A 15,504-nucleotide genomic window follows, 5' to 3' on the forward strand; every position below is an offset into this window, starting at 1 on the left:
CTATTATTCGGATAGTAACATTCGAAAATGAAAGTTAGGAAGCTTAAAACGTCCAAAAATCTCGAAATATATATATATATATAATATAATTATATTAATAAAATATTAAGACTCGTGAATTATCGAGAAAAATAATTTTCACTCAAATTCGACTAAAAAAATTTCAAATTTGAACAAATTCAATAAATTAAAATATAAATCAAATATTTATATTCAAAAACTCACGATTTGATTCATTTGTCTTCGACAACCCAAAACGGATAAAAACACACGCCCACATTTTCGGGTTAGTCGCGTCGACCGATCGCGCTTCAGCACGCTGTCAACATTTCTAGCACGAACATCATACCAACCAAACCCTTCATTTTCTCTCTCCTTAAACCCTTCGCTCTGTCTCTCTCTAAAACCCCATTCTCTGTTTTGAATTTTCAAGGGGAATCTGGAGCCCTTCACGAAAAACCATTTCCGCTATTAGCCGACTTCTCATCAATATTTCAGTAGGAAAATGTCTAAATTATCCAAATTTAGTGCTTCAAACCCGAAGGTGTGGGTGGTGATCGGCGTGGGTATCGCCGGAGTTTTGATCCTAGCGGAGGTGCAGCGGCGTCGGATCAAAGCTAAGAGCTCCGTTAAAGAAGACTTCGGAGCTTTTATCGAGCGATTCGAGCTTCTTCCATTTCCTCAGCCGCCGCCTCCGGCTTCTCGTCTCCCTCTCTCTGGCCTCACATTCGCCATCAATGACAAGTATGTGGTCATTTTTTGTTTTTTCGTTTTGCACTTTTTAATGTTTATTATATTATGTGCACGGTTGGTTTGGTTTGGTTTGGTGTGGTGTGGTTGCTCCGTTATTCAGCTTCATATTTTTTTGTTAGAAAGATTGCATTAATTATTAGTTTCATGGTTGGGTTTTTTCACCTGTTTTTGAATGTTGCTAATTTGTTTGGTCTTGCTGAGAAGCTTCTAGGCATAAGAAGAGAAGAACTCAAGTTTATTCATCATCTTTTCTTGACATGGTATTCATATTGATTTTTTTGGCTTATGAATTAGGATGAAAAGAATCTGCGATATTTGGTTATTGTAAATCTTTGGATGCGAGAAGTTCCCTGTGTTGGTGTAAAATGTAGTACCAAATAAATATGATTGTGATGCACTTGGATCCGGAACTAGCGGGAAGCCAGTAGTGCTTTTCAAATGAGAAAAGCTCAAATTCTTTTTGTTTTTTATTTTTTGTAGAAAGTTTGGTCCTGAAATTGTCCACCAGTAAAGGGGTCACATGGATGATATGTCAACAAACTGCTAAACGTTTTCTTTCATTTTGATGATTTTGTAGCATTGATGTAAAAGGGTATGTAACGGGATATGGAAGTGCTGATTGGAAGAGGACACATGACGAAGCCGGGAAAACAGCTCTAGTTGTGACGACATTACTTAAAAATGGGGCAACCTGTGTGGGCAAGACTGTTATGGATGAGCTCGGTTTAGGGTATTTCATTTTGCCTTAGTTTCAACTTTTTATATACAACATTATAGCACTCATGGGTACGACAGATATCGAGAAAGGGAAATGTTATTTTCTATGAAAAATTGTTCTGCCAGGTGAGGTAAAAGTGTCGTACAATATAGTGGTTTCTGTGTTGATTCAAGGATTCTATTTTGCTTGTGTTGGAATGGAACTTGGAATAGCATTGCCTATATCCTTTTATTAATCATTCACTTTCCATTTATGGTGGTGTTGGGTGGTCGGGGAGGGGGATTTTGAGTTTTGATGTGGAGTAGGGCAGCTGTTGATTACTGTCCTTGTACATTTTTACAGTATATCAGGGCGAAATCGGAACTATGGAACTCCAACCAACCCACTAAAGCCATCTCATGTTCCAGGAGGCTCTTCTAGTGGATCAGCAGCGGCTGTTGCCGGACATCTCTTAGATTTTGCTCTTGGTAGAGATATTTTAAACTTTGAATGTGATGGTCCAAGATTGTCGAGATCCCTACCTGTCATATTGAATTGAATTTAGATGATGTTTGTTTATTATTATCATTGTTTATTAGATTACATCATATTTCATTTGAAAAAATACATGTTTTGACCCAGGACTGCTTCAACGAAAAAAAGCATAAATAAAATTGGTGTTTAGTGAATAACTTCTTTTTATAATGAGAGACAGTTGCCCAAGACTTTGGTAAAAATTTAGTTTCTGGAGGTAATTGGTCACGTTGCTGACTTACTTTGTGCTAGTTTTAGTGCATAGGTGGTCATGTTTTGTTTCCTTTCGTACCTAAGTTCTGAGATTTCAACAGTACCACTTCAAGATGTACTTACCTGGTTAAATTGTATTCATTGTTGAAAAGAATTCTAATCATATGATGTGCCTATTTTAGGTACTGATACAGTCGGTTGTATAAGAGTACCAGCTTCATTTTGTGGCATCCTTGGGTTCAGACCATCTCATGGAATTTTATCTTCAATTGGTGTTGTGCCAAACTCCCAAAGTTTGGATGCTGTTGGTATGCAATCCTGAAGTTTGCTGCTGTTTCAAAATTTTAAATATTACAGCTCACATCTTGTTTGAACAGTCAAAATGTTTGTCCATCTCCATCGACATGGATCATAATCATGAACTGCATTTTTATTGTATGTTCTTTCAAGGCAGCAATATATAATTGTGAAGGATGAGCACAATTCATACCTAGGCTGATCTACCATGTCATTCGTAATAACTTACAAGTTTAAAATTAATTACTGTTGCTAGATACATATTTTGGTTACAAATGTCATTATACAAATATACTTTCATGGTTACTTATAATTGCTCGATTCATCTCATCTTTCAAATTTCATTCGGAACAAAGTTGGACCATTTTTTGCATCATAATAGTTTGAGATCTTTATTTTTATGTCAATCGTTTTATTTTAGTAATTATAATGTCAATGCCTCAGGATGGTTGGCTGCTGATCCATCTGTTTTGCATCGTGTGGGTTATAGTCTACTGCAGTTAAATCCTTTGGCACCTAAAAGGACAAGGCGGTTGATTATTGCTGATGATCTTTTCCAGCTTTCCAAGGTTCCCATTCAGAAGACTGTCCATGTTGTGAGCAAAGCAACAGAGAATCTATCTGGCTGTAAGTCTTTGTAATTTAATATTTATATGTTATGTTATCTATTTCTTATAATTTGAACAAAAAAAAGTCTCAACTAAGTATTTCTGTACATTGTCAAGATGAATTAGCGTTGTTTTGGGTTTTGACACCAAATAGTTCTAGTGTTTGGCATTTACATTTTCTGATTTCATATGTTTAAAATATGCAGACCGAACTCCTGAGCATGTGAACTGCGGGAAGTATGTTGCTTCAAATGTTCCCAGCCTGGGAGCTTTTCGTGATGAATCAGCAAACCAGCAAAGTGGAATGTCTGTTTTGAAAGCACTGTCTTCTGTAATGCTTTTGCTACAAAGGTCTCTGCATATGCTTGATATTTTCTTTGTTTCATTGTCTGATAATAGTGCTTTTTTTTTTATCATTGTATAAATATCTCTTTAATATTTTATTTGTTAAAAGCTTTATTTCACCCATTTCTAATAGGAATAAATTAAAAACTTTATTTTGAGATGCAAGAAGCATTTATGGAAATTTGTTGATTCTAGCCTCGGTTTTTCTCTGACTGGCTTTTTCTCTTTTTCAGATATGAGTTCAAAACAAATCATGAAGATTGGGTTAAATCAGTAAAACCTAAATTAGCTTCTGAAGTTTCTAATCATGTTTGGACCTCAATAAACTCAAACCAGGATAACATTAAAAGTTTGTATAAAGTTAGAACGGAGATGCGGGCTGCTCTACAAAGCCTCTTGAAGGTACTCGCCACTATCAGAGCATGGATCCTTTTATATCTTCTTGGTGGTGGAATTGGACTTATTTCAAAATAATACCTCGATTTATATAAATATCTGATCGTTATCAACCTTTTTATTACAGTTCATGCTTTATAATTTCATCATTGTCTTGAATTTTGCGCATTTTTTTGGTTTTTGATTTGTATCAAGTTGGCTTTATTTCTCTTCTTGGTTTTGAAGGATGATGGAATATTAGTAATTCCCACAGTGGCTGATGCTCCAGTCAAGCTGAACTCGAAGAAAGGTCTTCCTGCTGACTCCTCTGATAGGGCTTATACTTTGTTAAGCATTTCAAGTATGTCTGGAGCTTGTCAGGTAATTCATAGTGAAGTTTACCCGCCGCATCCTGTATTTCTTGCCCTTCCAACCATCTTTTTAAAGAAATTTCAAATGCTGTTCTTTCTTCTGAATCTTTCACTCTTTGATTTCATTTGTTCTATTCTTGTGTATAGGTCACAATACCATTTGGAGAACATAATGACTCTCCAGTTTCAGTATCTTTTATTGCGTCTCATGGAAATGATAAGTTTTTACTTGATACCTTCTTGGATATGTATTCATCTCTTCAAAAAGAAGTCAACGATGTTTCAAGTTCCCTGCCATTTCCAGATGCCAATGGCAACATGGATGCTGCTGAGCTTTTGAAAGAAAAGGTCCATTTTCTTTCTTTATTTTTCTTGAAAAACAAACCATGATCAACTAATCTCAAGCCGTTGGCATTGCAGTAAATCTGTTTTGTACTTGCGCTAACTACTTGTTTTGATGGAATTTATGTTTATTTGTGTCAAAGTATTTGCGGTAGAGGACTTGACTTTATTTTTGTTTGCTTGTTGATAAACTATGGGTGCCCTTTCATAGTGTTATGCTTTTGTTGAATTAATATTGTTAAATGCAAATTGTTCCTCTTTTAACTTTTTTTTGCCAACAGTAGTGCTTGATTTAAAATCTTTTTTTTTTATGAGAAACATAATAATATTAATAACAAGTGATTGTTTCCATTACATGTAGTGGACTAGTCTTCCACTGCCAAGAAATATAAAACATTCAATTAACAATACACATAAGTCCAATCTCGTAGAAGATCCTGTATCGATAATCCCTGAAATTCTTTATCACATCCAATCCAGTTTGCTATCTTGATCTTGATTTTTTCCTAACATTCTTCTGTATTGTCTTCCATTTCTTCAAAAATTCTTCTATTTCTCTATAACCAAATTGCCCAACAAATTCCATAGATCACCACTCTCCAAAAAATTTTCCCTCTTTTGCCGAGCATTTGTCCAAAATCCGTATTAAACAAATCTTGTGTTGTTTTCGGTATGACCCAAACCAATCTCATTTCTTCCAAAGCCCTGGCCCACAATTCATTAGACAATTTACAATGAATGAGCATATGATCTTGTGTCTCCAACTCGTTGCGACACAACACACACCAATTGGGGCAAAGAGCACATTTAGGCCATCCCTTTTGCTTTGCATCATCTCGGATGTCGGTAATTTTCCTAAGATTGCCGTCCATGAGAATATTTGGATCTTTGACGGAATAGGAGTTTTCCAAATCATATGGAAAAATTTGAAATCTTGGGCACGATTATTTGCAGAGAAAAATGATTGAAAAAAAGATTTGACCGAGAATTTCCCGGACGGATCCCCCTCCCACTTTATAATATCATCAACCCCTTCCTCCAATCTTACCCTCTCCAAATAGAGTAGAAGGAAAAAGAGAAAAGAGAAGATCAATTATTTTTTGTTATTATATATGTCCATTTAGCAGTATACGAGATGATGGAGCTCTTAGTGCGAGGAATACTTTGTTAAAGCTAAAAGACTAGTTTGAGGTCCTTGGTAGCAATATCACCTGCACCGGGGATGAACTTGCATATCTTATAGAGAAATCTTAAAAAAGTAAAGTATGCTCGAATGCTTTCTGCAATGATCGTGGCAAGATGTACATTTTCCCCATTATGTCCCTTTCCATTGTTTTCTTGCATCACTTTGAATCCATCGACTGCAAAAAACTTCCATCGTATAAAATCTTGATAGCATCATAGGCTATAACGGGGACTTTATCATATTATCATCTGTGTATGTTTTCCAGAAAACCATTTTCAATTGCAATTGTTTAATTACTGTGACATAATTTAAGAATGCTATTTACCAAGATGTTTCCAAAACTCACCCCCTTTTTGTTTCTGTTATACATGATCAAAGATGACTATACTGGGGCCTAAATAAAATTGAAAGGTGGACCTACTCTGACAAAGTTCGATCTTTCTCTAATAAAAATGCCCATGATGGGGTTGCCCATTAATTGTTTTTATTTTTGTAGTATGTTAAATTTGTATGGTTGAACATCCTATTTTACAGAGGAAAATATCACCTCTTTCCACATTACTTGGGTTGAATTTTTCTTTCTGATGGATATTGCAGTTGCTGCATGCAACATTAAAGTAAGAATTTGTTGTAGCATCCTCTCTCCTTGATTTGTTAGTGCTTGTGCACCAAAGCAAAGAAATATAAGTTTGTAGAAGCAGTACCTTTAAAAATTGCGTATAGTAAAGATATCATCCAATAGTTGTGGAGTCTCTAGCATAAAATTTAGTCTTTGGTAATGTTTTCTGGTTTTTGGAGCTCTATGGCTGTTTAGTGTTTGTTTTGTTTTGTTTTTTGTGGTCTGCGCCAACTCAGGATGACCGCATGCGATTGTTTATACTTTCTTCTGAATATCCAGAAAAATATCTTGTTTAGTGTCCTATTGCCGGGAATACTTTTTAGTGTGATGCATGCCTTTGTTTTTATTTTTATAGATTTTTTTCTTACAGGGTAATTCTGCATACAAAGGAAAACAATGGAATAAAGCTGTAAGTTACTACACCGAAGCAATAAAACTGAACCAGACAAATGCAACATACTATTCCAATCGAGCAGCTGCTTACTTGGAGTTAGGATGGTCCGAAACATCCTTTTCTTTTTGTGCAAAAATTTTTTTCCACGGAAAGCACTTTATCGGTCATTTTTAAGATAAATGAACTATTTATGCAGCTTTCAGCAAGCTGAAGACGATTGTAGCAGTGCGATATCCCTGGATAAGAAGGTGACGGGAGCTTCTTGTTCTTTTCAATATTGATATGAATCCAACTAATCTTCTTCCTGACTCTGTTTTACAACAATTAGATTCCAACTCCATGATGGTAACCAGGTCCTCGGAGTTAGAAACTAGTGTTAAGGGTCCATGACTAATCGTGACATGGGTTAACCGAGTCGAGTCAACACCCTACTTAAGCTTAACTCTATAAAAACAGCATTAGTACTCGAGTTCAAGCTCAATCAATTAGTGTTTTTCGAACTGCAATTTATGATAAAATTAAGTGTATATTATAATTTCATTAATATTTCAAAAAATTAATTTCTCGAGCTCGAGGTGGAGACATCAAAGCTTTAGCTCGGCTTGAGAAAGTAGCAGTTTGTCTCGGTTGCACTTTCATGTGGTACATGCACACACGAATTCTACACTCATACTGCACTTGAAACGATCTAAGAAACTTGTGCTTCCCAATGTAGAACGTGAAGGCCTATTTGAGACGAGGGACAGCTAAGGAATCTCTGCTTTTCTACAAAGAGGCTCTTCAAGGTCAGAAGTAGTGAATTCCTCTTCAAATACTACATGATAAGATATCGTTGTGGTATTATTAGCCCTATCCTTTTCAACTGATGCCTCATAAAAGGACATGGAATTCAAACATCATTATTCTTCAACTAAAAATATCGTGCATGGACTATTTTAAAATTTCTTGTTGTCGATTTCCCGAGTCCTGTTTGGGTTAAAAAAATGGGTGGGATACGTTTCTCGAGGTGTTTGGAAGCTACCGTTTTCGAGCATATTGGACAGACTGGGTTCATTATAGTTACTTCACTATTTGTTTTCTCATATATTTTGGGGATAACTTGCAGATTTTAAGCACGCACTTGTCCTAGAACCACAGAACAAGCTGGCCATTCTAGCTGAAAAAAGACTAAGAAAATTGTCCACTTAACTCGAGTTCCATTCGCCTCGTAAATGGAGCAAATACTTTCAGGTACGTTGATGTAATCATTTAATAAATGATAGGGAACAATTTTGAAAACTCTCTTGCATGCCAGAGGATGAAATTGGCTGCAACGAATCTATACGATGAACCATTGATTTGAATTATGTATATATTTGTAATTTTGTCTGTTGTGATGGGATTCCGGAGGAAATGGTTGCCCGTTCCATACGACTGATCTTATATATCGTTGTTAAGGGCAAGACGTTCATTTCTTGCTGAACATATTCGCACTGTTCATTGAAACTGTGTACTTATTTTGTGTATTGGAATGGTCTCTTAATGAAGGTGATTTTTTTTAAAAAAAAAAAACAAAGAAATTGGGTTGTTATGAATAAGAATAATAAAGAAATATGTATTGCTTTTTGATTCATTAGGTATTGTTTTGTGGACATGATGAATATGCAATGTGACCATTTTTAATTCTTTTTTTTTTGTCGTCTAAATTTCATCAACGTGCTCATGATGACACTACATGTGCCAATGCGAGTTGCATTAAACATCTCTCTTTCATTTTGATGATAAACATGTGATAAGCGTGATATTAATAAAATTTTACAATTATATCTTCGGATAATCATGTTTGATTTAGGCTGAAAAAATGAGGGGGTCTTATAGGCTTATGTATTTGTGTGCGTTTTGCAAAGACATTCAAGATGTAAGATAACAATAACCATGAAATTAAAAATATATCAAACGATATATTTTTATATATTAATCATTCCTATTCATTTCTCATGATTTGCTAATCTCATCCATAATACCAACGTGTATTGTAAGAGAAACGATTAAAACCTATTGTAAAAATAGAAATAAGATTGTATATACTAAACTAAAATACGAATTTTTTACTCTTTCTGTGGCTATTGATTTTATTTAGGGTTGATATATCATATCGAAAAATACATATAGTATATCGTATTGTGACACTTGGGGTCAAAGAAGGCGGAGGGTTATCGTCTGTATCATGATGTTGCACGAACAATTATCTGCTCCTAGCAAGTTTTTTGCTCAAGAGAACATAAATGAGTTGATCTCAAACCGGAATGAGAGGGATTCTAAAATTATTTAAATATAAGATTGTGTAGTTGATGAGAGCTTAAAAGATTTGATAAATATTACTCATATAATCAAAGATGAATCTTTTTTCGGAAGCTAATCATTTAAAAATTCAAAGTTAAGCGTGCTTGATTTTAGATAATTCTGAGACGGTGATCTCCTGAAAAGTTTATAAGGGTGCGTGTAAACGACGACATAAACACGCTAGAAGACACGTGTTTGTACAATATGGAGAGTCGTCAAATCTGGAGCATTACACTTACCGAAAATTACGGTATTAAAAACATTTATACCGATACCATATCGAAAATCGATATACTGAGACTCGGTATACCGAAATTTTTTATATATATAATTAACATACCGATTATATCGAAATTTGATGTATACTGAGATTTCGGTATGATATACTTTATAATTTTTAAAAATTTAAATTTATTATCTAAAATATTATATATTTTTTAATTTATATATATTATTTCGGTATTTCGATATATACCGAAAATTTTCAAATTTCACATAACTATCATACCGAAAATTTCGAAATCAATATAATATAAAACCAAAAAATTTGGTATGCCAAAAATTTCAATAAATTTTTTTATTTTTCGATACGATAATCTCAATATATCGAAAATCCGATATTTTTTTCTATCTTTAATCCTATTCACTCCGTTGTACGAGTTTTGAATTTTTTTTCCTTTATTTTTTAATTATATTGTTTTAAAATGTTATATTATTTTGTTNTTAGTATAAGATTTGAAGTAAATGAGTTGGAGATGGACATTGTATTTGGTGCAAAAATCGCACTATTTTAATGCAAAATTTACATCAAAATAGATTTTTGAGTTGAAGATGACCTAAGTGCTTATCATCCTAGTAATATTTGCATATTATGTTGACAATAGTCTGAGAGAGAGGGTTGATTTGCAGTTACTCAGTTGTATGGTTCGTCGTGATATTCAATGTAATTGTTATTATAAATTTTAATAAGAGAATTTGTTTAAAATAATTATAAGTTAAGCATAAACAACCGAATCAATCTAAGTCTTAAAAAAATTTAAGTTTCGAATATTCGAACTCAATCTTGAATATTTATATAATTAAAGCTCGAGTTTGAGTTGATTTTGAAATATTTGGGTATGTTTGCAAACAATTTAAATTATTAATACTAGACCTGCGAATCATAAGCCATTTACCTCGGAGAAACCGAAATCTACGGGAATATATTCAACTCTGTATCGTATCGCCAACAAAATCATAGTCATTCTTGAGAAGGAACCATAAACAAATCAGTTTCTCCTCCGAAGAAACCTTCTGCCGTTGACAATTCTTCCCCGCTTCAATATGATCTTCATTCGCTGTTAATCATGTTTTGCGCATTCAAATCGAACCATATAAACAAATACACTGTATTCAAGATGATATTGTAGCCCTCTACATGTTCAAGGAGATTGATGAAACCTTCTTGATTCATAACTGGTTTACTCCTGAATATTTGTGGAAAGGATAACAATGGCGAGATGTTTGAGCTTCACGGGTTCAGCGGATTGGTTATACAGAAGCTTTTTCTCATATTCCGGCCTCCGTTCCGTGAAAACGGATCTCGAGGAAGGGACCATCATGCATTGCTGGGTCCCCAAATCCCACAAGAAATCGAAACCCAATCTCCTTCTGGTGCACGGCTTTGGCGCCAACGCCATGTGGCAGTACGGCGATCTACTCCGCCACCTGATATCGCGTTTCAACATCTACGTGCCGGACCTCCTCTTCTTCGGTGACTCTACCACGACGCGGCCGGAACGGAGCGAGGTGTTCCAGGCGGAGTGCGTGATGCGGTTGATGGCGGCATACGGAGTGGAGAAGATGAGCTTGGTGGGGATTAGTTACGGCGGGTTTGTGGGGTACAGCATGGCGGCTCAGTTCCCGGAGGCGGTTGAGAAGGTGGTGCTCTGCTGCACGGGGGTTTGTTTGGAGGAGAAGGATCTGAGGGATGGGCTGTTTGAGGTGTCGGATTTGGATGAGGTAGCGAGTATTTTGATGCCACAGTCGCCGGAGAAGTTGAGGGAGTTGATGAAGTTTGCTTTTGTTAGGCCTGCGAAAGGGGTCCCCTCTTGCTTCCTCTCAGATTACATTGATGTGAGTTCCCACTTTGAATTTATTTTTAACTTCCTTAAAGGCACACTCATGGGATGACATGACGAGGATGATATGATGAAGGATTACTATTATTTAACTTCCATTTCTTTGTAGAACTGGAGTGAAACACAGAATGATGTAAACATGTTGAATCACATACTTGCATCAAAACGGTTTAGTTGATATAATATAATCTTGCCGATATTTGTGTGTTACCATAAATTTTTCTCAGATAGTGAGTTGCTTCAACAAGTGCACGCATCATGAAGAAACTATAAATGAAACTGTGTTTGCATGTATGAATACCATCGAGTGTTACATATAACTAAAAAAAACATTAAAGTCCCCTCGTGGCATTCATTTGCATTCACCTGTCGATCAATTTTAGAAGTGGAAACATACAAAATTTTGAATTATATGATTTTTGTTCAGGTTTTCTGTACAGATCATGTGAAACAGAAGAAGGAACTGATCCAAGCTTTGATCAAAGAGAGGCAGCTTTCTAATATTCCTCAGATTGTGCAGCCCACATTGATTATATGGGGAGAGCAAGACAAGATCTTTCCAGTTGAATTGTCACACCGTCTACAAATGTAAGCCAAACACTTTCTGCTACTTGACCAATCTTTTGTAATATGTATTGTATTCGGTTTTCAATACGCTGACAAATAATAAGATATGGTTTTACAAAAAAATAAATAAATTAAAATTATTAAGAAGTTTGTGTCATACTTCCATTGGATTTCTATATGCACCCATAAGGGCTTTGAAAAAATCGATATAATATAATTTTGCAGCAGAGATTTTGAAATAACACATCAAATGCCTAATATTTTAATTAGTTTGTTCGATAATTTGCAGGCACATAGGAGAGAAAGCGAGGTTGGTAATAATAAAGAACGCAGGACATGCTGTGAACATTGAGAAACCTAAGAAATTCGCAAAGCATTTAAAGTCATTTCTTGTTGCTAATCCTGTTCCCAGTTCATCCCATCAAACCAAGTATCTCTTCTGGAGTTCTCCTTAACGATGTATCCACATTATAATTATTTTTATATTCATTCATTGTTGTATAATCCTAGTATTTTCTTTATTCTTTAATTCAGATTGCCCGATGGTCTTCATAGGAACTTCTGTAGAATATGGCAATTAGCCACTGTAACTTATAAGGCATCTCTCATGAAATCTAACTGTATTACAAATTATTAAGAATAATTATACAATATTGAGACCCTAATCTTAAGCCGTTGCCCGACCATTAATCTTACTTAATTACGATGAAGCTGATGTTCATTTTCTTGATACTCATCGTGCAACTTAAAGGATCACATGGGTTAAATCCCAATCTGGCAATTAAAATTATCTTAGACCTGCTTAAAATCATTATATATCTTTTGGTTCTTTTCATGTTACTGAAATACAAAAACATAATTTATTGATACCTTAGAGGTCCTAGAGTTAGAGAAGAGGGACCAAGGACCTCCCACAGGCCTTCCTCTACTGGCCATTACAATGTTTCAGCGAACTCTGCATTATTAGATCTTGAACTCTGTGTTGGTGTCAAACACTTCAGATGATGATAACAGTGGGTCCTGAAAAGTTTTCTCAACTTAGTCCTTTTCACAGTAAGTGCAAAGATCACTATGAAAATTTTGGCGTATTTTGAGTTTACTCTGGTGTTGTATAAGTAAATTATAAATTAATAATATGAAACTTTCCAATTTGGAGCGGCCCCGATTATGTTCCACTCGAAAGTTCACAATTTTATCCAAATCTGGATACCTCTGTCTATACTTCAAATTCCAAAGCTGACTTCGTATTGGCTCAAATTTGTTGCCTACGTAAATTGCTAAAGCTGCATGTTTATGAAGGATATAGAAAGAACCTGCAAGATCTTCCGTTGGAAAACTCTCCGTATTCTAGCTCCGAGCCCTCCAGTTTTATCAGGTTGTTTGAGGGACTTGTTCATAGAATCAAGTATCTCTTGATAGGTTATTTTTTTGTTCTTTGTGACTGCTTCTTTTATTGCTTTTATAAATGTGGATGTCATGGCACCTGACATTTCTTTTTCTGATGAGAGGGCCTGCAAGAGAAGTTTCTTACTTTCTACATCAGACTAATTCTTTATCATTATCTTCTGCTTATGCTTGAAATTTATGAAATGTTTTATGCCTATTCACTCCTACAAACGAGAAGAAAGGAAGAGATAAGTGGGAAAATCCTCAACTGATGTGTCTGCAGCTAGTTGGTAATCCTCGCAGGCACTAAAGCAAATAGCCCTTCCACCCATTGTACCCTTACCATCAACCGATGGATGATGGCCTACCTCCCATTTGCTCCTGACAAATGTTCATGGGTAACTAGAAATGAATTGAATCAATGCTGAAAGAATCCAATAAATCTTTAGCAAGTCTGTCGCTTTTCTATCTCTCACCCAAACATTTTATCATTTTTGCATCTCTTCAATGCATTGATTTATTCAAAGACGGAGCCTGGAATTTGAGAATGTACTTACTTGTGTATATCGTAAGCATGTGGTAAGTCAAGAACAGTTCCACTGTGACAAGAATCAACAATAGCATGAAGTGTGACACCTGATATCAGCGGTTTAACGATTGTGTCGTTGATGTAGTTATCGAGAATCATTCCTTTAGTTTTAAAGTCGAGAGGGCATATTGTTTCATCAAACCCATCAATCTCATCACCATGGAGATCACGTTGTCGTAAGCCGTGCCCCGAGAAGTAGAATACCAACGAGTCCCCATGTTGAATGCCCCTCATCAGCCACTTGAAGGCCATTTCAATATTATTCCTTGTTGGAGAACAGTGGGACTCATCTTCTGTAAAATTTGTTTCATTATTGGCTTAGTTTCAAGAGAAGAAACCTAATCTAAGGGAGAGCCGAAACCCCTGTGTAACTGAGTTCGTTGAAGCAAAATCAATCAACTTTATGCTGCAACTTCCAAGGTAAATTCATGCTTAGTTTCCTTGTGCAGATTATCACTCTCCACGTATATCAACATTTTTCAACAATATTTACTGTTCCTCAGAATTCTTTGTGTATTACCAAAAAACATTCATTTAAAAGTGTGTTTGCTGTATGAATATGCTTATTCCTGGGTAAAGAACAGCATTACCTGCAAGAATGAGGATGGAATCGGTGGGAAATTTGAATTGCTCAACTAGCAAACTTTTCATGTTTTTCAGGTCCTGTGTGGCTCCCCGGAGCTCGTACTTCTGGTTCTTGTAGCTGACTCCACATAGGAACGCACGCTTCCCTCTCGGAGGTTGCTTCGAGGTAGCCTCTGAAATATCCAAACTCTCAGTTCTTATATATTTTCTATGTTTCCTCGTACAGCTCAAGGGGTTTCCCTTCATTTCAGTCATGCTTCTAGCTTACTCTGCTCTCAAATCTTTGCTTGCCTGTGAAAAAACTCTGCTTTGGTTATTACCAACTGTTGAAGGTTATTTGACAGTCATCGAATTGGTTGTCTTAAGTACTTGGTAACCAAATTATCTCCATCTTCACTGCTTGCAAAGTGAAATGATCAACTATCAGGTGAGTTTTATATACCGAGGTGGATATAACTCCAGGAAGTTTTAAGACATTTTGTGTAGAAAATCTTCTGATGGAACTAAGTATAAGCACCTAGTTTTATAGAGACTAACTAATATGGTTAACTGGTTATAAATTAAAGTCTTTATTCTGAACATGAACTTTATACCCACTATACAGGTAGTGGGTCCTTTAATGGCATGAAGTTTCACCTTACTTTTCATTATCCCATTTTATTCAGGTCCCTTCTTTCATGTTGTTTGAATTCCAAAATCAGGGTACGTATATTGTAACTATCGTTATAGGCAGAATGAGGATTCTATTTCTTTCTTATCAGGAGTTGAAAACGGATGTTTTTGATGGCATATTACTTTGATGAAGGCTGTGATCCTCTTGCTCGTTAGCTTTTCTCTCTTTAAATTGTTACCGATCTTTTAATACGGCTCGGAAGAATCGGATGCCATTTCTTTACCATGTAAATTGTCAATGTTTATCGTAAATATCAGATTCGTTGCATGACTAATTGGAGTACCTAGCTTGTACTGGTAATTCTGCAACAGAATAGTTGTTTTGCACTAGCATATCAGAATGGTTGTTTTGCACTAGGCCACTAGCATATATATCAAACTTATGTAGAGGCCTTAATTCACTCTTTGGAGCAAATGACTTCAATAGAGCAATATTATGGGCACAAGTCAAAAATATCCTGCAGGATTTGCATCTATGGAGTGCAGACCCCTTTTAGATTCTTTTTCGAAAGTGAAATATTCTGGTGAT

At 35.6% G+C, this 15,504-nt stretch overlaps 3 protein-coding genes across 3 annotated transcripts; 2 read left to right on the forward strand and 1 right to left on the reverse strand.

The window, feature by feature from the left end:
- Positions 1–288: 288 nt before the first annotated feature.
- LOC140985153 (outer envelope protein 64, mitochondrial) lies at positions 289–8,252 on the forward strand. Its single transcript, XM_073452919.1, has 13 exons — positions 289–744; positions 1,331–1,483; positions 1,814–1,938; positions 2,380–2,505; positions 2,939–3,121; positions 3,309–3,453; positions 3,681–3,849; positions 4,069–4,203; positions 4,341–4,541; positions 6,711–6,838; positions 6,931–6,982; positions 7,450–7,519; positions 7,840–8,252. The coding sequence occupies exons 1-13, from the start codon at positions 506–508 to the stop codon at positions 7,920–7,922; spliced, it is 1,809 nt and encodes a 602-aa protein (XP_073309020.1). The 5' UTR covers positions 289–505; the 3' UTR covers positions 7,923–8,252.
- Positions 8,253–10,204: 1,952 nt separating this feature from the next.
- On the forward strand, positions 10,205–12,351 carry LOC140984974 (uncharacterized). Its single transcript, XM_073452686.1, has 3 exons — positions 10,205–11,171; positions 11,604–11,764; positions 12,033–12,351. The coding sequence occupies exons 1-3, from the start codon at positions 10,548–10,550 to the stop codon at positions 12,196–12,198; spliced, it is 951 nt and encodes a 316-aa protein (XP_073308787.1). The 5' UTR covers positions 10,205–10,547; the 3' UTR covers positions 12,199–12,351.
- Positions 12,352–12,542: 191 nt separating this feature from the next.
- LOC140984975 (metacaspase-1-like) lies at positions 12,543–14,861 on the reverse strand. Its single transcript, XM_073452687.1, has 5 exons — positions 14,309–14,861; positions 13,687–14,011; positions 13,399–13,510; positions 13,057–13,254; positions 12,543–12,763 (listed from the first exon to the last, which is right to left on the reverse strand). Exons 1-5 carry the CDS (start codon positions 14,556–14,558, stop codon positions 12,707–12,709), a joined length of 942 nt encoding a protein of 313 aa, XP_073308788.1. The 5' UTR covers positions 14,559–14,861; the 3' UTR covers positions 12,543–12,706.
- Positions 14,862–15,504: the final 643 nt, after the last annotated feature.

The sequence above is a fragment of the Primulina huaijiensis genome, chromosome 9 (genome assembly GCF_012295235.1).
Source record: "Primulina huaijiensis isolate GDHJ02 chromosome 9, ASM1229523v2, whole genome shotgun sequence".
In the NCBI taxonomy this organism is placed as follows: Eukaryota; Viridiplantae; Streptophyta; class Magnoliopsida; order Lamiales; family Gesneriaceae; genus Primulina; species Primulina huaijiensis.

Coding starts and splice junctions, on each gene's coding strand:
- LOC140985153 (XM_073452919.1), top strand. CDS start 506: ATGTCTAAATTATCCAAATTTAGTGCTTCAAACCCGAAGGTGTGGGTG. Junction 3,122..3,308: donor AACAGAGAATCTATCTGGCT/GTAAGTCTTTGT, acceptor TAAAATATGCAG/ACCGAACTCCTGAGCATGTG. Junction 3,850..4,068: donor CTCTACAAAGCCTCTTGAAG/GTACTCGCCACT, acceptor TTGGTTTTGAAG/GATGATGGAATATTAGTAAT.
- LOC140984974 (XM_073452686.1), top strand. CDS start 10,548: ATGGCGAGATGTTTGAGCTTCACGGGTTCAGCGGATTGGTTATACAGA. Junction 11,172..11,603: donor TCCTCTCAGATTACATTGAT/GTGAGTTCCCAC, acceptor ATTTTTGTTCAG/GTTTTCTGTACAGATCATGT. Junction 11,765..12,032: donor TTGTCACACCGTCTACAAAT/GTAAGCCAAACA, acceptor GATAATTTGCAG/GCACATAGGAGAGAAAGCGA.
- LOC140984975 (XM_073452687.1), bottom strand. CDS start 14,558: ATGACTGAAATGAAGGGAAACCCCTTGAGCTGTACGAGGAAACATAGA. Junction 13,511..13,686: donor CATGCTTACGATATACACAA/GTAAGTACATTC, acceptor AACATTTGTCAG/GAGCAAATGGGAGGTAGGCC. Junction 12,764..13,056: donor TCCAACGGAAGATCTTGCAG/GTTCTTTCTATA, acceptor AAAACTTTTCAG/GACCCACTGTTATCATCATC.